General features: G+C 43.1%; 1 protein-coding gene across 25 annotated transcripts in view; it reads left to right on the forward strand.

Annotated features, from left to right (window-relative positions):
- The window catches only part of EPB41L3 (erythrocyte membrane protein band 4.1 like 3), a 971,190-nt gene extending 958,174 nt beyond the window's left edge, over positions 1–13,016 (forward strand). For 17 of the 25 annotated variants that reach the window (XM_069620681.1, XM_069620684.1, XM_069620685.1 and 14 more), the window contains one exon: positions 11,805–12,910. Coding sequence is in view for 3 of the 25 variants with exons in the window: in XM_069620688.1 (XP_069476789.1) it covers positions 11,805–11,810 (6 nt within the window). In the remaining 22 variants the exon portion in view is untranslated. Of the gene's footprint in view, positions 1–11,804 lie in introns of all 25 variants that reach the window. The other 8 variants (XM_069620665.1, XM_069620670.1, XM_069620666.1 and 5 more) reach the window with 1 other exon arrangement.
- The last annotated feature ends 6,738 nt before the right edge of the window (positions 13,017–19,754 follow it).

Here is a 19,754-nt window from a genome sequence, read left to right on the forward strand (position 1 = left end):
TTCTATGTGTATACTGTAGTAATTTCTGTTAGTAAGGTAAAGCAAAGTATCTAGGTTGGAGCATAGGGCTGTCCCCCCAGAGAAACACTATAAAAGTTTTTTGTAGTAGTCTATGCTTAGAAAATATTTCCTTGGATCCTTTCTTAGTCTAGGCAAATAACAATAATTATTCTCGATTGATTATCAATTTCAACAGAGTCAATTTTATTACTACATGCCATTCTATATTCAACAATATTATGCAATGTTGTTCTTCATATAGTGACATTTCTCAAAACAAGTAAAACATACATCTTAGGTACAGTAGAAGACTGACTACTGTTCAAGTGGCTCAACGCGTTTCGGGAAGTAAATTCCCTTCTTCAGGAGCAAAATTCTCAATTACTAACAGTTTTAACAATTGTACGAGTTCCAGATCCAAAAAGTTCTTGTGGACTGTCTGTTTCCGACTAGAAAGAAAATTACAGAGAATAGGGATAGTTTTAGTACATGAAACAAAATGGAAATCTGTGGTTTTGGTTTAAATTTTAAATAAAGATCTCCCTACCTCTCATTAGTGCCCCATCGGATTTATGACAGAATTCAGTTTTTAGTGATGATGTCACTGAAAAGTGTAGTGAACTGCTCCAGGGAAATGAATGGGGTCGCTGGAATTCGGGTTCCTACAGAGAGGAATTGGAATCTGGTGAGAATCTCTGGGGTAATACATATAATGGTGTATATGTGCAAAAAGGCTGTCATTGGAGTGCAAATTATGGATTCAAAAAGACTCCCTAGAGAGAAATTCAGATTCTGCTAAAGATCTGCAACCAACATATGTTATGCTTCCTATTCATGATGTGGCTTTAATTGGCGGTCAACTTAATCTTAGAAAGAAATTCTCATTTTTACATCATCTAGAAATGAGCGTAATGATTAGTATGCGCATAATAGTGTTAACTCACCGCTGTGGGAAGGAAAGGTGTGCACATTCATTAACGGGTGGATGACCATGATTCAGGATCTATGAGGAGCTTGTAGTTAAAAGTCAAAAAGACTTCAGCGGGTATCTATAGGTAAAAAAAAGAGGATTACATGAACCCTCCTGGTCTCTCCGTTTGCAAGGAAATGGTAGAAAATAAATGAAAATAAAATGGTAAAAAAATGGAGAAGGGCTGGAGTATGTCCAAGATGAATTCTTACCTTTCTTGCGTTAGACAGGTCTCCCGGGAGGCAAACCGCGAGGTGTGCACAGCCACGGGCGGCCCGTTAGTTTGTACATCGCGGGACGCCGGTGGACGTCAACGTGATGACGTCAGATGTAAACATCTGACGTCATTCCGTGACGTTCCTACGGTATACCGTCGTCATCTCCATTCACCTGTGTAGGTGAAATGCGAGATGTAGGTCATAATAGAGGTATGAATAAATGGTGTATCTTGCCCGAGGGTAAGAATACTCTGTTGTGTGTAAAATATTTACTAATTTCTATTGGAAGTCGGAAAGAACATATGTTAGATATATCGAGTTGTGAATGACGAAGTTACTCCTAGGGGCACTTCTGCTCACAATCTAAGTCTGTTGGGATGCGCGTGTTCCACCCTAGTGAAGAACACTATTTTCATTCCACCGTACATAAATGTTAAAAAGAAAAAAACACATAATCTGCTATATGTGACATGTAAGTTTAACCACACTTTCCTGGGTATTTTGGCAGATGGAACCTAATTTCATCGCACAAAACATCTTGTTTACAATATTACCACCTTGTTACAGAGAACATACCGAATCTGATGTTGTGGACACACCAAGTATGTTTTGAACATACATCAACAGCACTCTTATTTTCATTTGTTCCTCCACTATTCCAGTTGGTACAAAGAGATCTACCATTCTCATTGAACAAAACAGTAGCACTCATTTATTTATTTTTGGTCCATTATCTCTGTACTCATCTGGATGTTAGTCCAGATTCAATGTGTGCCAGATTGGTTTATTCTACCTGTTATTATGATGATTGTGATCACTATCCCTCAAAATCATCTTAAAGAGGTGAGAGGTAGGGTGTCGTTAGTATTGAACTTGCATAAAGATGTAGGCATTGTATAATCTTTTCATAAGAATGCTCCTAGGTGGATGTCTTCGTTCATTCCATAAGGGCACATGCTGTCCAATTTATCTATCCAATACAACTCTCGTTGGTCCATCTTTTTCCCGTGGTTCCCCCTCTTGGGGCTCTTTGTACTACCTCTAAGATTTGGTATCTCAGTTGGGCTACAGTGTGTTTTTTTCCCAGAAGTGTCGCGCTACTGGTGATCATTCATTCCTAGTCCGGATGTTACTTTTATGTTCGTTGCATCTCTCTTTCATCTTCCGTTTGGTTTGGCCTACATAATAGATGCTGCATGGGCAGCTCAAGGCATAGATTACTGATTTGGTGTCACAGGTTGCGTATGGGCGAAGTTTAATTTTGGCGCCTGTTCGGGGATGTCTCACATAATCACCCTTTGTGATGTTATTGCAGTTTAGGCATGCAAATGAGCCGAGTAATTTGATGGCTTTGACTGGAGTATTTTAGGGAATATAGAAATGGGATGCAACGAACATAAAAGTAACATCCGTGTTTTTTTTCTTTTTAATATTTATGTACGGTGGAATGAAAATAGTGTTCTTCACTAGGGTGAAACACATGCATCCCAACAGACTTAGTTTGTGAGCAGAAGTGCCCCTAGGAGTAACTTCGTCATTCACAACTCAATATATCTAACATATGTTCTTTCCGACTTCCAATAGAAATTAGTAAATATTTTACACACAACAGAGCATTCTTACCCTCTGGCAAGATACTCCATTTATTCATACCTCTATTGTGACCTACATCTCGCATTTCACCTACACAGGTGAATGGAGATGACGACGGGATACCGTAGGAACGTCACGGAATGACGTCAGATGTCTACATCTGACGTCATCACGTTGACGTCCACCGGCGTCCTGCAATGTACCAACTAACGGGCCGCCCGTTGCTGTGCACACCTCGCGGTTTGCCTCCCGGGAGACCTGTCTAACGCAAGAAAGGTAAGAATCCATCTTGGACATCCTCCAGCCCTTCTCCATTTTTTTACCATTTTATTTTCATTTATTTTTTACCATTTCCTTGCAAATGGAGAGACCAGGAGGGTTCATGTAATCCTCTTTTTTTTTTACCTATAGATACCCGCTGAAGTCTTTTTGACTTTTAACTACAAGCTCCTCATAGATCCTGAATCGTGGTCATCCACCCGTTAATGAATGTGCACACCTTTCCTTCCCGCAGGGGTGAGTTCACACTATTATGTGCATACTAATCTTTACGCTCATTTCTAGAAGATGTTAAAATGAGAATTTTTTTCTAAGATTAAGTTGACCGCCAATTAAAGCCACATCATGAATAGGAAGCATGACATATGTTGGTTGCAGATCTTTAGCAGAATCTGAATTTCTCTCTAGAGAGTCTTTTTGAATCCATAATTTACACTCCAATGACAGCCTTTTTGCACATATACACCATTATATGTATTACCCAGAGATTCTCACCAGATTCCAATTCCTCTCTGTAGGAACCCGAATTCCAGCGACCCCATTCATTTCCCTGGAGCAGTTCACTACACATTTCAGTGACATCACTAAAAACTGAATTCTGTCATAAATCCGATGGGGCACTAATGAGAGGTAGGGAGAGCTCTATTTAAAATTTAAAACTAAAACCAGAGATTTCCATTTTGTTTCATGTACTAAAACTATCCCTATTCTCTGTAATTTTCTTTCTAGTCGTAAACAGACAGTCCACAAGAACTTTTTGGATCTGGAACTTGTACAATTGTTAAAACTGTTAGTAATTGAGAATTTTGCTCCTGAAGAAGGGAATTTACTTCCCGAAACGCGTTGAGCCACTTGAACAGTAGTCAGGCTTCTACTGTACCTAAGATGTATGTTTTACTTGTTGTGAGAAATGTCACTATATGAAGAACAACATTGCATAATATTGTTGAATATAGAATGGCATGTAGTAATAAAATTGACTCTGTCTGTTGAAATTGATAATCAATCGAGAATTATTATTGTTATTTGCCTAGACTAAGAAAGGATCCAAGGAAATATTTTCTAAGCATAGACTACTACAAAAAACATTTATAGTGTTTCTCTGGAGGGACAGCCCTATGCTCCAACCTAGATACTTCGCTTTACCTTACTAACAGAAATTACTACAGTATACACATAGAACACTGAAGCACATTACCACGAGTTGGACATAACTATAAGTCACAACCTACTGATTGCCGAGTGTGCAGGGGGCGCGAGTGTTCCACAGCCCGTGGACTCTTTTTTACTGTTCTTAGTACCACTACCTAGTGTCAAGGTAGTGTTTTTCTCCTCTGCACCTCACTAAATATCTATGAATCACACAGAACTTCCTTGATACCACCAGGTGTGCAGACTGTGGACTGTGCTTATCCTTTCTTTTGCAGGATCAGAAGGGGAAGCCATGGGATGTGCACAGGTTAGAAAATGAGCTGTATGAAAATCTTAGCTGAGAAAAAGCAAAGAAGGAGGGAAGGTAGAAAGGTGGGCAAGGCGGGTACTGGTGGGGAAGGAACAGTGGAGGAATTAGGGAAGGTAGAATGAAGACTAGTGCCCCTAGAAGTAAAGTAGTCTGCTAAATCAGACAAACAGTACAGAAGAATGAGGGGTTTCAGGTGGGCGAGGAGAAAGAATAATGTTGAGTTGAAAAAGATGACATGTGTGGGGAGAAAGAGTAAGAGAAGAAAGATTTTGTTTTTTGGAGCAAAAAGAAGAGTATCGTAGGAAGAATGAAGGGAAGAGAGACAGTTCAGTTTTTTCTCCATTGGCGCTCAGACATCTGGAGGGAGGATGAAAGGGATGGAGTGATCCTGGGTTGGGGCGGGGGGTTACAGATAGTGTTAGAAGATTGGGTAGGGTAAAGAGAATCAAGATTATCTAAAAGCAGACTGGTGAGAAGTAGCTGCAAGGTCAACAGATAACTGTGAAAATGACTACAAAAGCATGAGATTGAAGAGGGGTGGGAGAAAGAAGAAAGGTAAAGGAGATGAGAAAATGATCTGACGAATAAATAGGATAGGACACGGCTGGTGCATTGCAAGAAACCATAGAATAAATTAGCTCTAAAGACAAACCAGAAGTATGGGAAGGTGACCAATCCGGAGAAAAGCGATGATAGGAATTTAAAAGTGGAACGAAAGCAAAAGAAGAATGAGGAGAGTCAAGATGTAGATGGAAATCCCCAACAAAAAGGAAAAGGCAAATAGAGGGTAGGAGTGACGTAAGTAAGACATCAAGATCGGAAAGAAAGATAGACAGTGGGCCAGGAGAACAGTAAATAATGAGAAAGGAAATTGAGAGAGGCTCTATAAAAGTAGCAAAGTGATATTCAGAAGTTGGAAAAGATGATGGAGGAGGAAAAGATCAGATGCAGAGTCTAAGAAGAGTCTGCAAGAATGTCTACTCAACCCTCTACCAATTGGGCTAGGGGTGTGAAATACATTGGAAAAAGATGTAAGAGAAGCAGGGACAGTAGTGGCAGTGGAAGAGAGACATGTTTCTGTAAGACAAAGAAATTGGAAATTAAATCGTTGAAAAATATCAAGAATAGAAGGAGATTTATCGCAAATGGAGCGAGCATTCCATAATCCAATAGAAAAAGGGGATGGGAGGGCAAGATAAACAAGGAGGAGAGATAATATTCAAATTAAGTCATAGGCGTGGGTGTGTGAAAATCCCACAAGAGTCGAGAGGAATGGTTATCACCCTTAGTGACTCCATCTTCCATTTTTTAAATAAAAACCCTTGATTTTTCTTGTTGTTGAGGTGGTTACTTTTGAACAAAGAATGGACTTGTGGGCCCTCAGGTTCCTGTTGAGGAAACATATTTAAGGTGCTTTCCAATATACTACAATTTGACCTTTAGCATGCCTACTGTTAAGACAGAACTGCTCTGTTGCGGGTTTTAGGGCCACTTTCTAGAGCCCCTCAACTTTTTGCTTCCTCCAAAATCCCTCTATTTTTTCAGATATCTGACGTATTTTTGCTGTCCAGCGGGACCTCTTCTGAAAACACTTTTGTCCTTACTTGAGGTGTATGGTATTGTGTCGCCTCTAAGGCACCTAGGTCTTGGGTACATCTAAAGCACTCCATTTTGCCATAGTTTGTTTATTTTTTTATTTTTATCTTATATAGGATATCCATTTAGGATGTTGGTTGGTGATGGCTGTGCTTAGTTGTGTCTACTCCAGTGGTGCAAGCGAGTTACCTTATTGTACTCAATGTACCTTTTTGGTAGCCATTGGGGTACCAATGTGGTTTTTTCGGTCCTGCTCTCAGGCATTTTGTATTTTATAGATTCCTTTGTCAGGCCAACCACAAGGTCATGTGGTGGGCTTCTTTGTGATCCCAAATGGTAGCCTCCATATTGATTCTAACTAGCTTAAACCAGTGTAGGTCCCTGGGCTCACTTCCTTCCTGTGGTAGTGGTCTTGGCTGAGTGGCAGTCCTACTGATCTGCCAGTATGGTGGGTGATCTGACCCTTTGCCCCTAGCCCTTTGTAGTGATTGTTTGGGCTGGCCTTTCGCCAGACCCTTTTTGCAGTGGTACTTCAGGCCCTTCCTAGTCCTTGCCTCTCTCTTGGCATTTGTTCTGTAACTTGGAAGAAGCACATCTGCCGACCTGTTGAAGGAGTTTTCCTGCAACTCCTGTCAGTTTTGCAATTTATAACCCTTTCCTGGCTGTACTGGCTGGCTATAGTGGTTTGACATATCTCGGGTTGGGTGTTTTGCTCCTGGAGGGTCCAGTCCACGCTTCCTGAATTCTCATATGGCCTCCCCTTTTTGCTGTTGTACTTCAGGCTCTGCCTAGTCCCTGCCTCTCTCTTGGCATTTGTTCTGCAACTTGGAAGAAGCACATCTTCCGACCTGTTGAAGATGTTTTCCTGCAATTCCTGCCAGTTTTGCCACCTTTCCTGACCATACTGGCTGGCTATAGTTGTTTGGACATATCTCTGGTTGGGTGTTTTTCTCCTGGAGGTTCCAGTCTACCCTTCCTGAATTCTTATACTGCCTCCCCTCATCTGCTGGGTCGAGCCTTCTTTGCTGGAACCTTTTTGTGGTGTGGACCATTTAATGCTTCTTCCTGGAGTTTACCACCAGGATCTTCCACTTGTTGTGGGTTGATGTTATCGCCTAGAAGAGTGCTGGATCACCAACACTCAGCCTTATTTGGTCTTTGGGGCTTCCCAAGTGTGCCGTCAGGTTTTATCCATATCCTGCGATTGGTTTCTGTTGGTCTGCCATCCTTTTTGTCCACTGAGCCGCTGCAATCCATCTTCAGAGTTTCCCTCATCTTCCCTAAAACCTCCTTGCCAGATTCTTCCCTCCTTGCTGGAAGGTCGTCTTCATTGGAAGACTTTTTGTTCCTTTACTAGGTCATGGGGGTCGTTGTTGGCTCAGGATCCAAGTCCTTGGGCACCAGATCCTGAAAACCTCACCTAGGATGGAAGCCTGTGTGTAGGCTGGTTGTTTTCGAAGTATTGGAGCCATGTTTGCCAAAACTGCTGACCTGAGTACTTTTCTCTGGGTCCTGGGGAGACAGTTATTGAAGATACACACCCTTGGGGGTCCCTCTGGTCCAGGGTCGAGATTATCTGGAGGTGACTGCTGCATTTCCAATTGACTTACATTGGGGGTTCTGCTGCTCTTCTGCAGATTTCTCTGGGACTCCACGTTCATCTTTTGACCTGAATCTCTTGATTGGGGTCTCTTCTGGATTATTACACTGTTGCTCATTTCAGAGACATTTTAAGTATTTTTCCCTGAAGTGTATTACAAAGGTAACTGTTGCAAAGGGTACTGTTTCTAAAATGCATCCTTGGAGTTCTGAAATGTTTCCTACCCTCTATCACTATATTTGTCATGTGTGCATATGTATTTCTTTGGTATTATGTTCTGAAGGGTCAGAATTAATGTGAAGTGTTGATGTGGACCTTAGAGGTTTTTAGACTATTTTACTGGTAGGTTAAAATATCTGGTTTCCGTTTTTGCCTCTCCCATGCCAATGTGCTTAAATGTGCAGGCTCATACGGGATTTTACCAGCTTTGCTAGGATGTGTTGTTCACCGGTTCTCCCCTGTTTTAATTAATGTAGGGTGTCTTTATAAAATAGTGAGCCCACATAAGGGTGTATCACTCATTTACTGCAAGTGCAAAAATGCCTCTGGCTTTTTTTTCCGAATTGCGGGGCAGTTATATGTGGGGGCTGGGTAATTAATTAGGTAATGGGGGTAAAAGGGGCGATACGTGGGGTCTCCCCCTGCATAGAACTCTGCAACTCGCATTTTTTTAATTCAATATTTTTAAATCTCAGTAATCACATAGATCCCATAAGGGCAGTGGTACAAGTCCATTTAGACATTTACCATTTTTATAATATACTATGTATTTCTAAAACATTGTATTATGTGTTAAGTATAAATCTATATATATATATAACATAATTTAAGTGTATATCTTTTAATATATCAGTGGGTTGTTTTTTTCTAGGACTGAGTATGTGGACTAATTGTACATTTGTGTCAGTCTGCTACCCATACTCGAGAGTTGAGCCTTTTTGCTCTCGTTGCACGTTACTTACCTTTAAGAGTGGTTTATCTTCCCTTTATCAGGTATGTTATACCCCTATTGATGTCAGTGGTTGTAGCTTCCCCTCCCCCAACAGAGAATTGTACCGGCTGTAGCTAGAGCGTGAGAGTATCTTCCCCTACAATAATCGTAAGCAATGGGAAAGAAGTATTAGCTGGTAGGGGTGTGAAGAGGTGGGGAAGGTTCTTTATTCCTAGGGTTGAAATTGCCAAGGAAAAAGCAACGTGCAATATCCCAAGAACTAAGGACCGAGATTGCCAAGAAGAAAGCAGGGCACTCTATCCCTGGAATTGAGACTATAGCAAGATCTGGATTCCCATAGTTAGGCACCTAAGACACGACGTTGGACCATTCTGGCACTTTTACCATAGTCACTCTTATTATTACTTGTCTAATTTCCCTAGAACCTATAGATGTAACGCACATGCTTCCTGAAAGTCAAAGATATTTTCACCTTGCATTTGTGACTCGCGTGTGTTCTGTTGGTCTCCTGTGTCACACCCCTCCACAGAGTTGGGCTTGGTTGTTTAATCAAACCTACCACTATGTGAGCCTTGGAAAGATTGTTTTCCTGCGTCTAGTTAGTTAACCCCACACTAAGAAGGGGCCCTTGAAATTTCCCGACTGGTGGAGCAGATCTTTCTACCCTCAATGGATCTCTTCAACTTTAAAGTTCAGCTTTAAAGAGAACAAGCGGGTGTGCCCATATTGCATCATTGGGGCCTGCATGGGCGTCTCCCTAGAAGATTCCATGACTGGTCAGGAATGTTTCTGTACATTGATTTACCACTACACCCCACCGCGTGACTCTTTCAATTCGAAATGATCAACTAGTGGCAGGGCAACCACCAATGTAGAAATATTGTAAAAGGACTGATTATTAATTATTTTTCTCTATCCACGATTTTGGTCGCTTTTTGTGTGAGATCAGCTGTTTTATTTGTAGTTGTGGAAGAACTGCTTCATGGCATCTGGAAGAGGAATATTCAGAATTAAAAAGGGGTAGTTTGGTTTAAGCGACACGCCACAACATTAACTACATTCCAAATGCAAAGAACTAGCAGGGTTATTATGAAGCCTTAGTTGGGGACCATGGGTTATCAAATGAGATTATATACATTTTTCTGGCTACTGGAGTCATTAAGGAGAAGCAAGTTAATGTGGGAAAGACTACGTTTATACACTAGAATATACATTGTAGGATTCATTGTAGGTTCCCCGCCCCCTCCCACCCCAACAGTGGTTTCTTTATATATCGCACCAGCTATTAAGATGGATTCGAAAAGGTCCCACCGATCTGTGCCTGGAACTTCAAGTATGCTTGTTCCTACTTTCGGAACAGAGTTGTTGAGCTATTAAACTTCTCGCCTGCTCTATAGAGTCTGTCCACTTTTCGATTCAATCATTGTTCTTGCATTGTCGGTTAAATGAATGCTGCCTTTTTAATGTCTATTATATCAGCCACAAGGGTGAGTGTGTGGCTGGAGGTAGTTGGAAGAAAGCATTTATGGTGTTCCTTAAAGACAAATTGGTCCTTCAGTTTCACCATACTAATGTCTCGTCAGACTTGCATATAAATCATGAGAATGTCCTCTTAATTTGAATCCTATGTCATTGAGTCCTATATCATTGCGGAAAAAGATTGTTTCGAATTTAGATGTTGAGCGAGCACTCTGTTTTTTGTGTTCCAAGTAAAACATGTTGTTCCTTTGCGCTGGTGTTCCATTATGATGGGACAACCCTCAATAAAATATGCTTATGCTTCTGTTGGCAAGGGAATGTAAATGGCTTTCCAAAGGAACATTTGCATAGGCAAAGAGTAATGTAAATTATATGGAAAGTTAGAGAAGACAATCATTTCTGGGCATAGGCATGAAGCACAGTTTCTGAGCCCTTGCTTCCTGTGTTTTCACTGCTATGGCACAATCTTCTGGTCCCTTCCCCTAGTAGTATCCGATAGCCAGTGTGTAGCGGGAAGGGCTTCGGTGTGATGGGTCTAGAGGAACCTAACTTAATAACGGTTAGGAGGCGGAGTATGACATCAACATGACCAAACCATCACTCTGACATTCTACAAAAATGCTAGTCTTCGAGAGAGCCTAATTGTGAAAATGCCTCTTGTTGAATTTCCAGTTTAATACTTGGCGTATGCCTATTCTAAACTAAGGCAGGGGGGCTAGGGGGGCACTGGTGGTTTACCACACACAAATGAACACGTCTTCTCTAGTATGTGTTAAGCAAAGGTAAACAGATCTGACCTGCATCTTTAATTTTATGAAGTTCTTCAACAAATCTAATTCACATACTGCCACATGTCTTCATTGAATTCGTAAATCACATCATTTGAAAGATACACGTTTCTAAGGGGCATTAGTTCAACATGCCCTAAATCACTTCATTTGAAAGATTCACGTATCGAAGGGGCATTAGTTCAACTTTCACAGATTTCCATTGTGTTGGAGTGCATTCAATGAGTGCATCAAAAATAAAATGTAGATTGTGTAATAACTATTTTCCTTTGTCTGAGTTGAGAGAGGGTTAAGTTGGTATCCTTTCATGTTTGATGCACCAGAAAGTACCAGAGCGATGTCATTACACATATACATTTCTGATAGTTCTACAGATGCACAGATACTATACTAACAGCCTGGTCCATCTAGGATTGTGTTCATCTCTTCCCTCTTTAACACTGTATTCTTTAACTAGGCTCCAGCTTGATCTTCAATCTTGCACAATGATCGCTCAGTTTTGTCATTCCCATACTTGTCCAGATGGTCTTAATAGGCCCCACCACGATATCAGTAGAAAATGACTTGTATGCATGTACTGTCCTTTCTGTGAAGAACTTAGTTTTGTTTCTCCGGAGCCCAGACATCTCTACCTGCTCCACTCCCAAGGACCAGTTTTATCCCAGCACTTCTTGATCTTGAGCCACACTTCACCTGTGATATGCTTGTCTTGTGGGTGTATCACCTTGATGGTTCTAGATACTCAATCGCATTGTTAGTTGTGAAACCCCTACCCCACTGCAAACGTACATTTCTCAGAATTGGTCTTGGATTTCTATTTTCATGATTTTATATATTGACTTCTGTAATTTTCCTTTTTTCCTGCAGGAATAATGTAGGTCAATCAAGTAATGCACACCATTTAAGAGATGGAAGACCTGTGGGGAGTCCTTATTCTCGCCCGAATGACCTGCACACGTCTATGGAGAATTTTAGTCCCGAAGAACTGATCGTTTCTTGATCAATATAATATTTATTAAATAATATTTTCCCATTCAAAGCCATCAAATTCAGCCTCAGTAAAGCAGTATTGCATGGCACAACTATAAGATGACAAAAGAAGCAGCATTTTTTTTAGTTTCCATCAAATGTCTCCATATATTTTCTCGCAATACCTGCACGATCATGAACAACTGTAATATAAACCGTGATCTTGTAACACGCCAAGAGCTTCTGCCTGCGGCACCTTTACAAAAGTCTCTACAAAGTAACATTTGTTAGATGATTTTGAAGCCTTTTGTTTACAGAAAACGACCCTAAATGCTAGAAACTGTATAGGTACTGTGTATAATGTTTTACCACACCTTAGATGTGCCAATAACATGGTTTATTCAGTAAAACAAACTTGAATATTGTATTTGTTTTATCTGGTTTTATTCCTACTACCCGATAAACAGCAATGGATCTTTAGTCTCGTGGATCTTACAAAATGTGCTTTGTATACCTGTTTTAATACCTCACGAGGTAGTAACCATTTTAGTCTTTTAACTCAACATTTTAATTTGGATGCCCATGCACTTGTCCTTTTTGAAGTCTGCATACTTGCATTCACCCTTCACAAACTTTAACCCTGTAAATGATGTGTTGTCATGAAGGGGTGAGGGGGGGATGTTGGTATTTTTCCTTGGTTTTACCACACTTCAAAACCATAATTTTGGAATAATCATGTTGATTGTTTTTGTATTATTATTATTATTGTTGCTGATTTTGTTTTTGTCCACAAGTAAACCTGTTTCATTTCAACGCCTCCTCATCATTAATTCCTTTGTTCCGAAAGCCAAGCCTTAATCTGTACAGAAATTCCACTGTGTGTCTATGTAGTGATACACCCGCTCTGCTGCAAGGATGTGTTCTCCAGGACACTGTCACCCGCATCAAAGCACATGGTGAATGTATGTTTCGGCATCGTCAAATAAAAGTGGTAAATGCATTAACTATGGCATTGTCCTGTGTGTACAAAGTGCGACAAGTGCACAATCTGATCAGGTGGCAAGTACACTGTACCCCAGTAAAATAAAGTTAAAAAAAATTTCAACGAAATTGGGAGAACTCACTTCTGTTCAATATGTTGTAGTTAACGGACAAAGAGCCATGGTAAATTGGTGCTCGTTCTGCAAAATAATAGTGCATATTTGGTACTACGTCACAGAGTTGAAAATGTGGCACATGCCAATAAATACATTGATTCTGACATAAAACTCACCAATTCATGACTTAGTTTATTTAACGATTCCAACATCACAGTACCAATTTCAACCGCGAGAAGGCCATTGCCCTTTCAGGATCACCAAAAAAGCACGGGTGATCCTGCAAATGTCCTTGGCTTGGATTGTTACCATAAGGCACTGATGAAGAACATTTTGTTTTGGATCGTGATTTTCTGTTTTCCATTAATGAAGGACCTGCTATACTCAGTGGTAAAGTTATTTCGAAGCAGAATGTTTTTTCTTTGAATTTATGTTGTTAGTTTGCAAATTTTGCGATGCTAAATAGTGCTCGGGTTTAATTTGTGGAGTTCAGATGAGGCAGCAATCCCTAGATGATCTCCTGCTGGGTGACCCTAGTTTCTGAGATTATACTTTGTGTCGAGACTTGAGTTCATTGCCTGGTCATGTTGATGGCAGTTTTCTGTTGATGTGCAGATGGACTGTTACATGCCTACTTTTTAACAGGACATAGTAAGTAATTAAGTTTAAAGGTTTTTTTGCCTTAAGACTGATATGTCACAAACATGGGGAAAATATTAAAGGCATATTTTGATAGTTTTGTGGGAGATTGCGTGGAGCTCAATATTTATGATGGCGTGAAGGAGAGCATTCCAAAGGCCATCCCTCCTGTTGTTACCCTGGTACTCTCCTATTCCCAATAAAAGAAGGTAAGCATACTCCCATGTGGGTTGCAGAGGATCACATCTTGACTACCCATGACACGCACTGTAACTTTACTACGTATGCTCATTGCACTGTTTTTCCCCTCTGTATGTCCCAGGTCTATTTGAAAGTATGTACAGCTTTTGCGATACTACTTCTCCCGGGAAACTGTTCCATGATTTAACTATACTTTGCATAAAAAAAGCTTTAAATGTTTTTCTGATCCATCCACCATCATTTCTTATATTGTGGCATCAATTATCGAAATACACTTTTGCTTAAAATGTCTTGATTTTTGTCCCATTCTTATTGAGATTAACAATGTTATATGTCAAGATAGAGCATAAATCACTCCAAGTCTCAAGGACAGTCAAGGGGTTTTATTGATTTATTTGTGGCGCCTTCCTCAGCTTGGTCTGTTGGTCCCCCTTCTCATCCCTTGACATCACCTGAACAGCTCACACTGCCTTGATTTCCATGCCCCTTTTTTCTCCTCCTCCTACCTTGCATTGGTTCTCACCCTCGACTGGTTCCCCGGCCAACCAATGCCTTTGTTTTCCCCAGTGGCTGAGTTACAGGTATACAAACATATATACTTTTTGTACGCGGGTACACCAGCATTCAAAGGGATTGTGTCCTCCGACGTATTCCACATCTATGAGAGTTGTGTCCCACAGTTGTGTACTTCGGAAACTTTTCAGCAGAGGGCGTCCTATGTTGATGGCGTCGAGCCGATGTCCCTTGAGGGCCTCCGACGAGGGTCGACGTCACCTGATGTTATATATAGGACGCACGGCACCCGTTGTCTCAGTTCCATTTTTTTCCGACAGCGAACGTGTGTTAAACTCGGCGCGCCTCGTGGATTCTTCGAATCTCTTATGTCTATTTGTTCGACCCCTCCAACTCCAAGGTCCGGGTTCAAGACTTTCTGGGACTGCAAGTCCGAGATGTCGTTGACCGACCCACACCGTATTTGCTTATGTTGCCTGGGTGAGTTGCAAGACACAGACGACTGCTCCAAATGCCAGTCTCTTACAGCTAAGGCCTTGTGTGAAAGGAAGGGGAAGCTCTGTGCAGGTTAGCCTTCGAAAAAGTCCCGTAAGACCGGATCAAAGTCGAGGGTTTCCACCGACGACTCGAGGGGCGACTCTGCGTCGGGAGGAAGCTTGAGTTTCTCGGTCCCAGAGTGGTTCCCGCCATTCTTCGTCTTCGTGGCACTCTTGGAAGCGCTGACACCGGCCACCTTCCCCGTCCTCTTCGGAGGATGGTGCTGTGCGTACAGTCACCTGTCCCACAAAGTCCTCCACGCTGGAGGAGTGGGTGGCATTTAAAGAGCCGATTTTCCAGTCGCAAGGCACGGTTCCTGTCACGCTTTCTCACGAAGCCGGCAGAGAACGCTCTCCATCCGTGGCTCGCGCCACGACAATCCCATCTTCTGAACATGCCCTTTGATGGCGTTCATTTATTGGGCAGCAAGGCTGACGAGAGCCAAAGCTGCAGCAAAGTCTTTCAGCACTGCAGTAAGGCAACCTCCACCTTTTCGTCCTTGGGGACAGCAATGCAGGGGAGGCTCCTTTCGTTTCTACTCTTTTGGTAGATCAAGAAGAGCTGCCAGTCAAAGGGGCCAACGTAAGAGTTACTGTGGTGGACGGGGAACTCAGGGTGCCAAAGCCGCTTGGGCAGTTGCCTCTTTGCCCTCAGGCACTGCCGCAGCCGTGCCAGCTCAGTCATGAGGCCATGTCCCATGGTTCGCCGGTTGGGGGCAGAATTGCGCAGAATTGCGCAGCATCTTGGAGAATGGCATGCCATTACTTCAGATGTGTGGGTTCTGGATATCATAGCCCACGGCTTCTGCCTTCCCTTCCTTCAGCGGCCTCAAGACAATCCACCGGGGAAGCTCTCTTTGAAGCGTCCAGATCCGCTCCTTGCGCAGGAAATCCTATCCCTGCTGGAGAAAGGCGCCATACAACTGGTGCCTGTAGCGGAGAGGAACAAGGGATGTTATTCCCCTTATTTTTTTATCCCAAAGAAAGACGGGGGATTGAGACCCATCATGGACTTGCGTTGGTTGAACAAGCTTCTAAGGAAGGACAAGTTCAAGATGGTCATTCTTTCTCAAGTCCTCCAGGCCCTTGAACTTCAGGATTGGTTGGTGTCTCTCGTCCTCAAGGATGCATACTTTAATGTGCCGATTCATCCCAAACACAGTAAGTATGTGCGTTTCAAGGCTGGCAACTCGCACTTTCAGATTCGGATCCTGCCGTTCGGATTGACCTCCGTCCCGAGGGTCTTCACCAAGCTGATGGTGGGGGTGGCAGCGTACCTCAGAGGGTTGATTTATGTCTACCCCTACGTGGACGATTGGTTGATCAGGGCGCGCTCTCCGGAACAAGCCCTGGATCATCTCTCCGTCACCTGCCATTCCCTTCACAAGCTGTGCTTCTCCCTAAATTTAAAGAAGTCGCATTTATCACCTTCCCAGCAGCTCCAATACATCAGAGCAGTGCTCGACACGTCCCTGGGGCAGTGTTCGCCTCCCCAGGTGAGGGCTCATCACATTCTGCAGATGGTGGACAAGTTTCAACGTGCACAGAGTCTCCCGGCTTTGAATTCTTAAGGTTGCTCGACCTCATGGCATCCTGCATTTTTCTGGTGCCAGAGGCCAGACTGCGAATGAGATCCCTGCAGTGGGCTCTCAAGATGCAGTGGTTGCAGTTCTCTGGCAGGATGTCGGATACCGTTCAGATTCCGATCTCGGTCGCCCAGGATCTTCTCTATGGTGGGCCGACAAAGGCAATCTGATGAAGGGGCACCGTTTTGGCAACCATCGCCGGAGGTGATGATCGTGACGGATGCCTCTCTCACAGGATGGGGCGCTCATGCCAACGAGTTGACAGCCATTGGCTGTTGGTCTCCAGACTCCACATCAATCTGTTAGAGCTGAGAGCTATCAGGCTGTCCCTGAAGGCTTTTCTTCCGTCTGTGCGGGGGAAGACTGTCCTGGTTATGACGGACAACACAGTGGCCATGCATTACCTCAACAAAAAGGGGGGGCAGGGTGACTCCCGTTGTGCAGGGAGGTGATGCAGCTCTGGTTCTGGGCCATACAACAGGAAATCTTGATCTCAGCAGTTCATCTGGCCGGAAACGAAAACGCGTCGGCAGACGCTCTGAGCAGGCAGAGTGCGGTTTCTCTCGAGTTGGAGCTGGCTCAGGAAGTCCTTTCGGAGATCTTCACCCTTTGGGGAACCCAAGTGGATCTCTTCACCACCAGTGTCAAGAGGATCCTTATGGGACGCGTTCGTAATGGAGTGGTCCTTCCCACTGCTGTACGCGTATCCTCCAGTCCCCATCATTCCTCAGGTGTTGCAGAGGTTACGGAGGTTTGGTTCCCGAATGATCTTCATTGCTCCGGATTGGGCCAGGAGAGCATGGTACCCGGACCTTCTCGAAATGTCTATCTGCCCACGCGGTCTTCTCTACCAAGACGATCTGCTCTCACAAGAGGGAGGTCAGGTTCTCCATCCAGAGGTCAGGTCGCTCAACCTTCATGTTTGGTATCTGAAAGGTTGAGATACAAGGATTGGTACCTCCCGGATGACGTGATGGAGGTTTTTTGCAACGAAATCCCTGTACCGTTGCCGTTGGCAAAAGTTCTGCGACTGGTGTAGGGGTCAGAATGTGGATCCTTTCCATTGTTCCATTCCTATGGTGTTGTCTTTTCTGCTTTCTTTAGCCCACAAGGGCCTTGGGTCACCTGGCGGCGCTGTCTATATTTAAGAGCTCGTCTGAAGAGTGTTTTTACTTTAAGATTCCTTTGATTTCACAGTTTCTGAAAGGATTGTCTTATGTGTTTCCACTGTCCCCTTTCCAGGTGCCGGGGTTGGGATTTAAATTTGGTGTTAAAGTTCCTGATGGGAGCTCTGTTTGAGCCCTTACACTCTTGTCCGCTGAGACTGTTGTCTTTTAAAACTGTTTTTCGTTGTGGTTACTTCCGCACACAGAGTGAGTGAATTGCAGACACTGTCTGCCAAGCCACCCTTTGCTGTTTTCCATAAGGACAGGGTTGTCCTGCGGGTGCGCCCTTCTATTCTTCCAAAGGTTGTGTCTGAATTTCATTTGAGCCAGAAGGTGGTTCTTCCGGCTTTTTATCCTCCTCCGCATCCTGGTAAGGAAGAGGGGAGGCTCCATAGACTGGATCCTATGAAAGCTTTGAGCTTTTATCTTTCACGGATGTCCCGGGTCAGAGTGGACGATCAGCTCTTTGTAGGTTATGCTGGACACCGCTTGGGTCAGGCTGTTTCCAAACAGACCTTGTACAGATGGATGGTTTTGACTATCACTGAATGCTACCATTTGGTGGGGAAGGACCCTCTGGTAGGCTTACGGGCTCACTCTACTACGGGTGTGGCTGCCTCCACTGCTCTACAAAGGGGTGTTCCTATTCGCAATATTTGTGAAGCAGCCACATGGGCCTCTGTCCATACTTTTGTTAAACACTATTCCCTGGACTCAGTGGTGGGGGGGGGTCTCCAGAAATGGACTATGGCGGAAACTGCAGTGGGGCAGGAGGCGGCCCATAGAGGCCAGAGGGAACAAAATACAGATTTAAATTCATGGAAGCACACAGTACAGGAACTGATGGCCTTGAGATATACGAAGACTGAGTAGGCAATAGTAGCACCGCCATGAAAGGCGGATCACACGAAGTGGTAAAACAGTGAAGTAAGTAATAAATAGGCTGGGGGGATGGGAAGTTTGGATGGGGGGGCAGGGGGACACAGAATGGATCCGGAGATACATGGACATGTAAATGTTTTATAAGTGGTTCATAAAATAATTAAAAAAAATGTTTTTAAATGTTTCAACATTACCCGTAAAACTGGGTATGCCAAAAGAAATTCTTCCTACAGAGCACTACACGGCCGGGTGCCTGGCAAACATCTGGGCAGTTCTGGTCACCGGATGGCACTTCTGGACTGGAATGACAATGCTGGTCACTGGATACTAAAGGTCAGCTGGATGGCAGTGGTTAATTGGCAGCAAGCCTGGCTGGTTCAGGATGCTTCCCAAAAACACCACAGCGTTCCCCTTTTTAATGGGAGATTAGTGGGTTTTCAGAATTGAGGCCTCGGTGGAGCATGGTCAGCAATGCTTGGGTTTTGCAGTGGGCCTTGGAGTATGGTCAGCAATGCTTTGGCCTTGTGGTTGATATCTGGATGGATGGAACAGGAACGCAGCGCAGGAACTTCAGGAAGAGTGTGTGTCTAGAGTCTTGTCAGGGACTCTTATTTATAATGCCTAGTGACATCATCAAAGTAAATGACTGGGGCAGGTTTAACTAAACACACCTCTAACAACGGGATTGGACAAGGGTGATGGTCTCCGCCTCGCTCTCAGCTGGTTGGATATTAGGAAAATGATGTCAGATTCATGAGGTGAGTTTTACAATGTCCAAAAACCTCCCACAGTTACTTTAACTAAAATCAGATTTTGCCACATACATTTATACAATTGCAATCTCTTAGCAAATTATATAGAAAGGTGACATATTTTGTGCAGCGCATTGCAGTCCAATCCTTCAGTCCGTGAGACCTTGTTTCGCACTTCTACCAGTTTTTCGCGCTTTTCAATTTGATTTATATTACTCAAAATTCTAGAACTTTATACATGGGTGTGGATTATCACAAGGGATGTATGTACAAAAATTAGCATTTGCAACATGGATGCTTTTCTTGTAATCTGCCATATGTTGCCATTTCTGTCCCCGAGGTGTCAATGAATTCTACCTATTCTTAAAAGAAAGCCCAAAAAATCACTTTTACACTGCGAAAATGCTACATTTTTACGAAGTCTAGCTGCAGAGATAAACGTCTTTAAAGTTTATTTATGAAATAGTCTTTGGAAA

Source organism: Ambystoma mexicanum, chromosome 5q (assembly GCF_040938575.1).
Source record: "Ambystoma mexicanum isolate Mex_15411 chromosome 5q, UKY_AmexF1_1, whole genome shotgun sequence".
NCBI lineage: Eukaryota > Metazoa > Chordata > Amphibia > Caudata > Ambystomatidae > Ambystoma > Ambystoma mexicanum.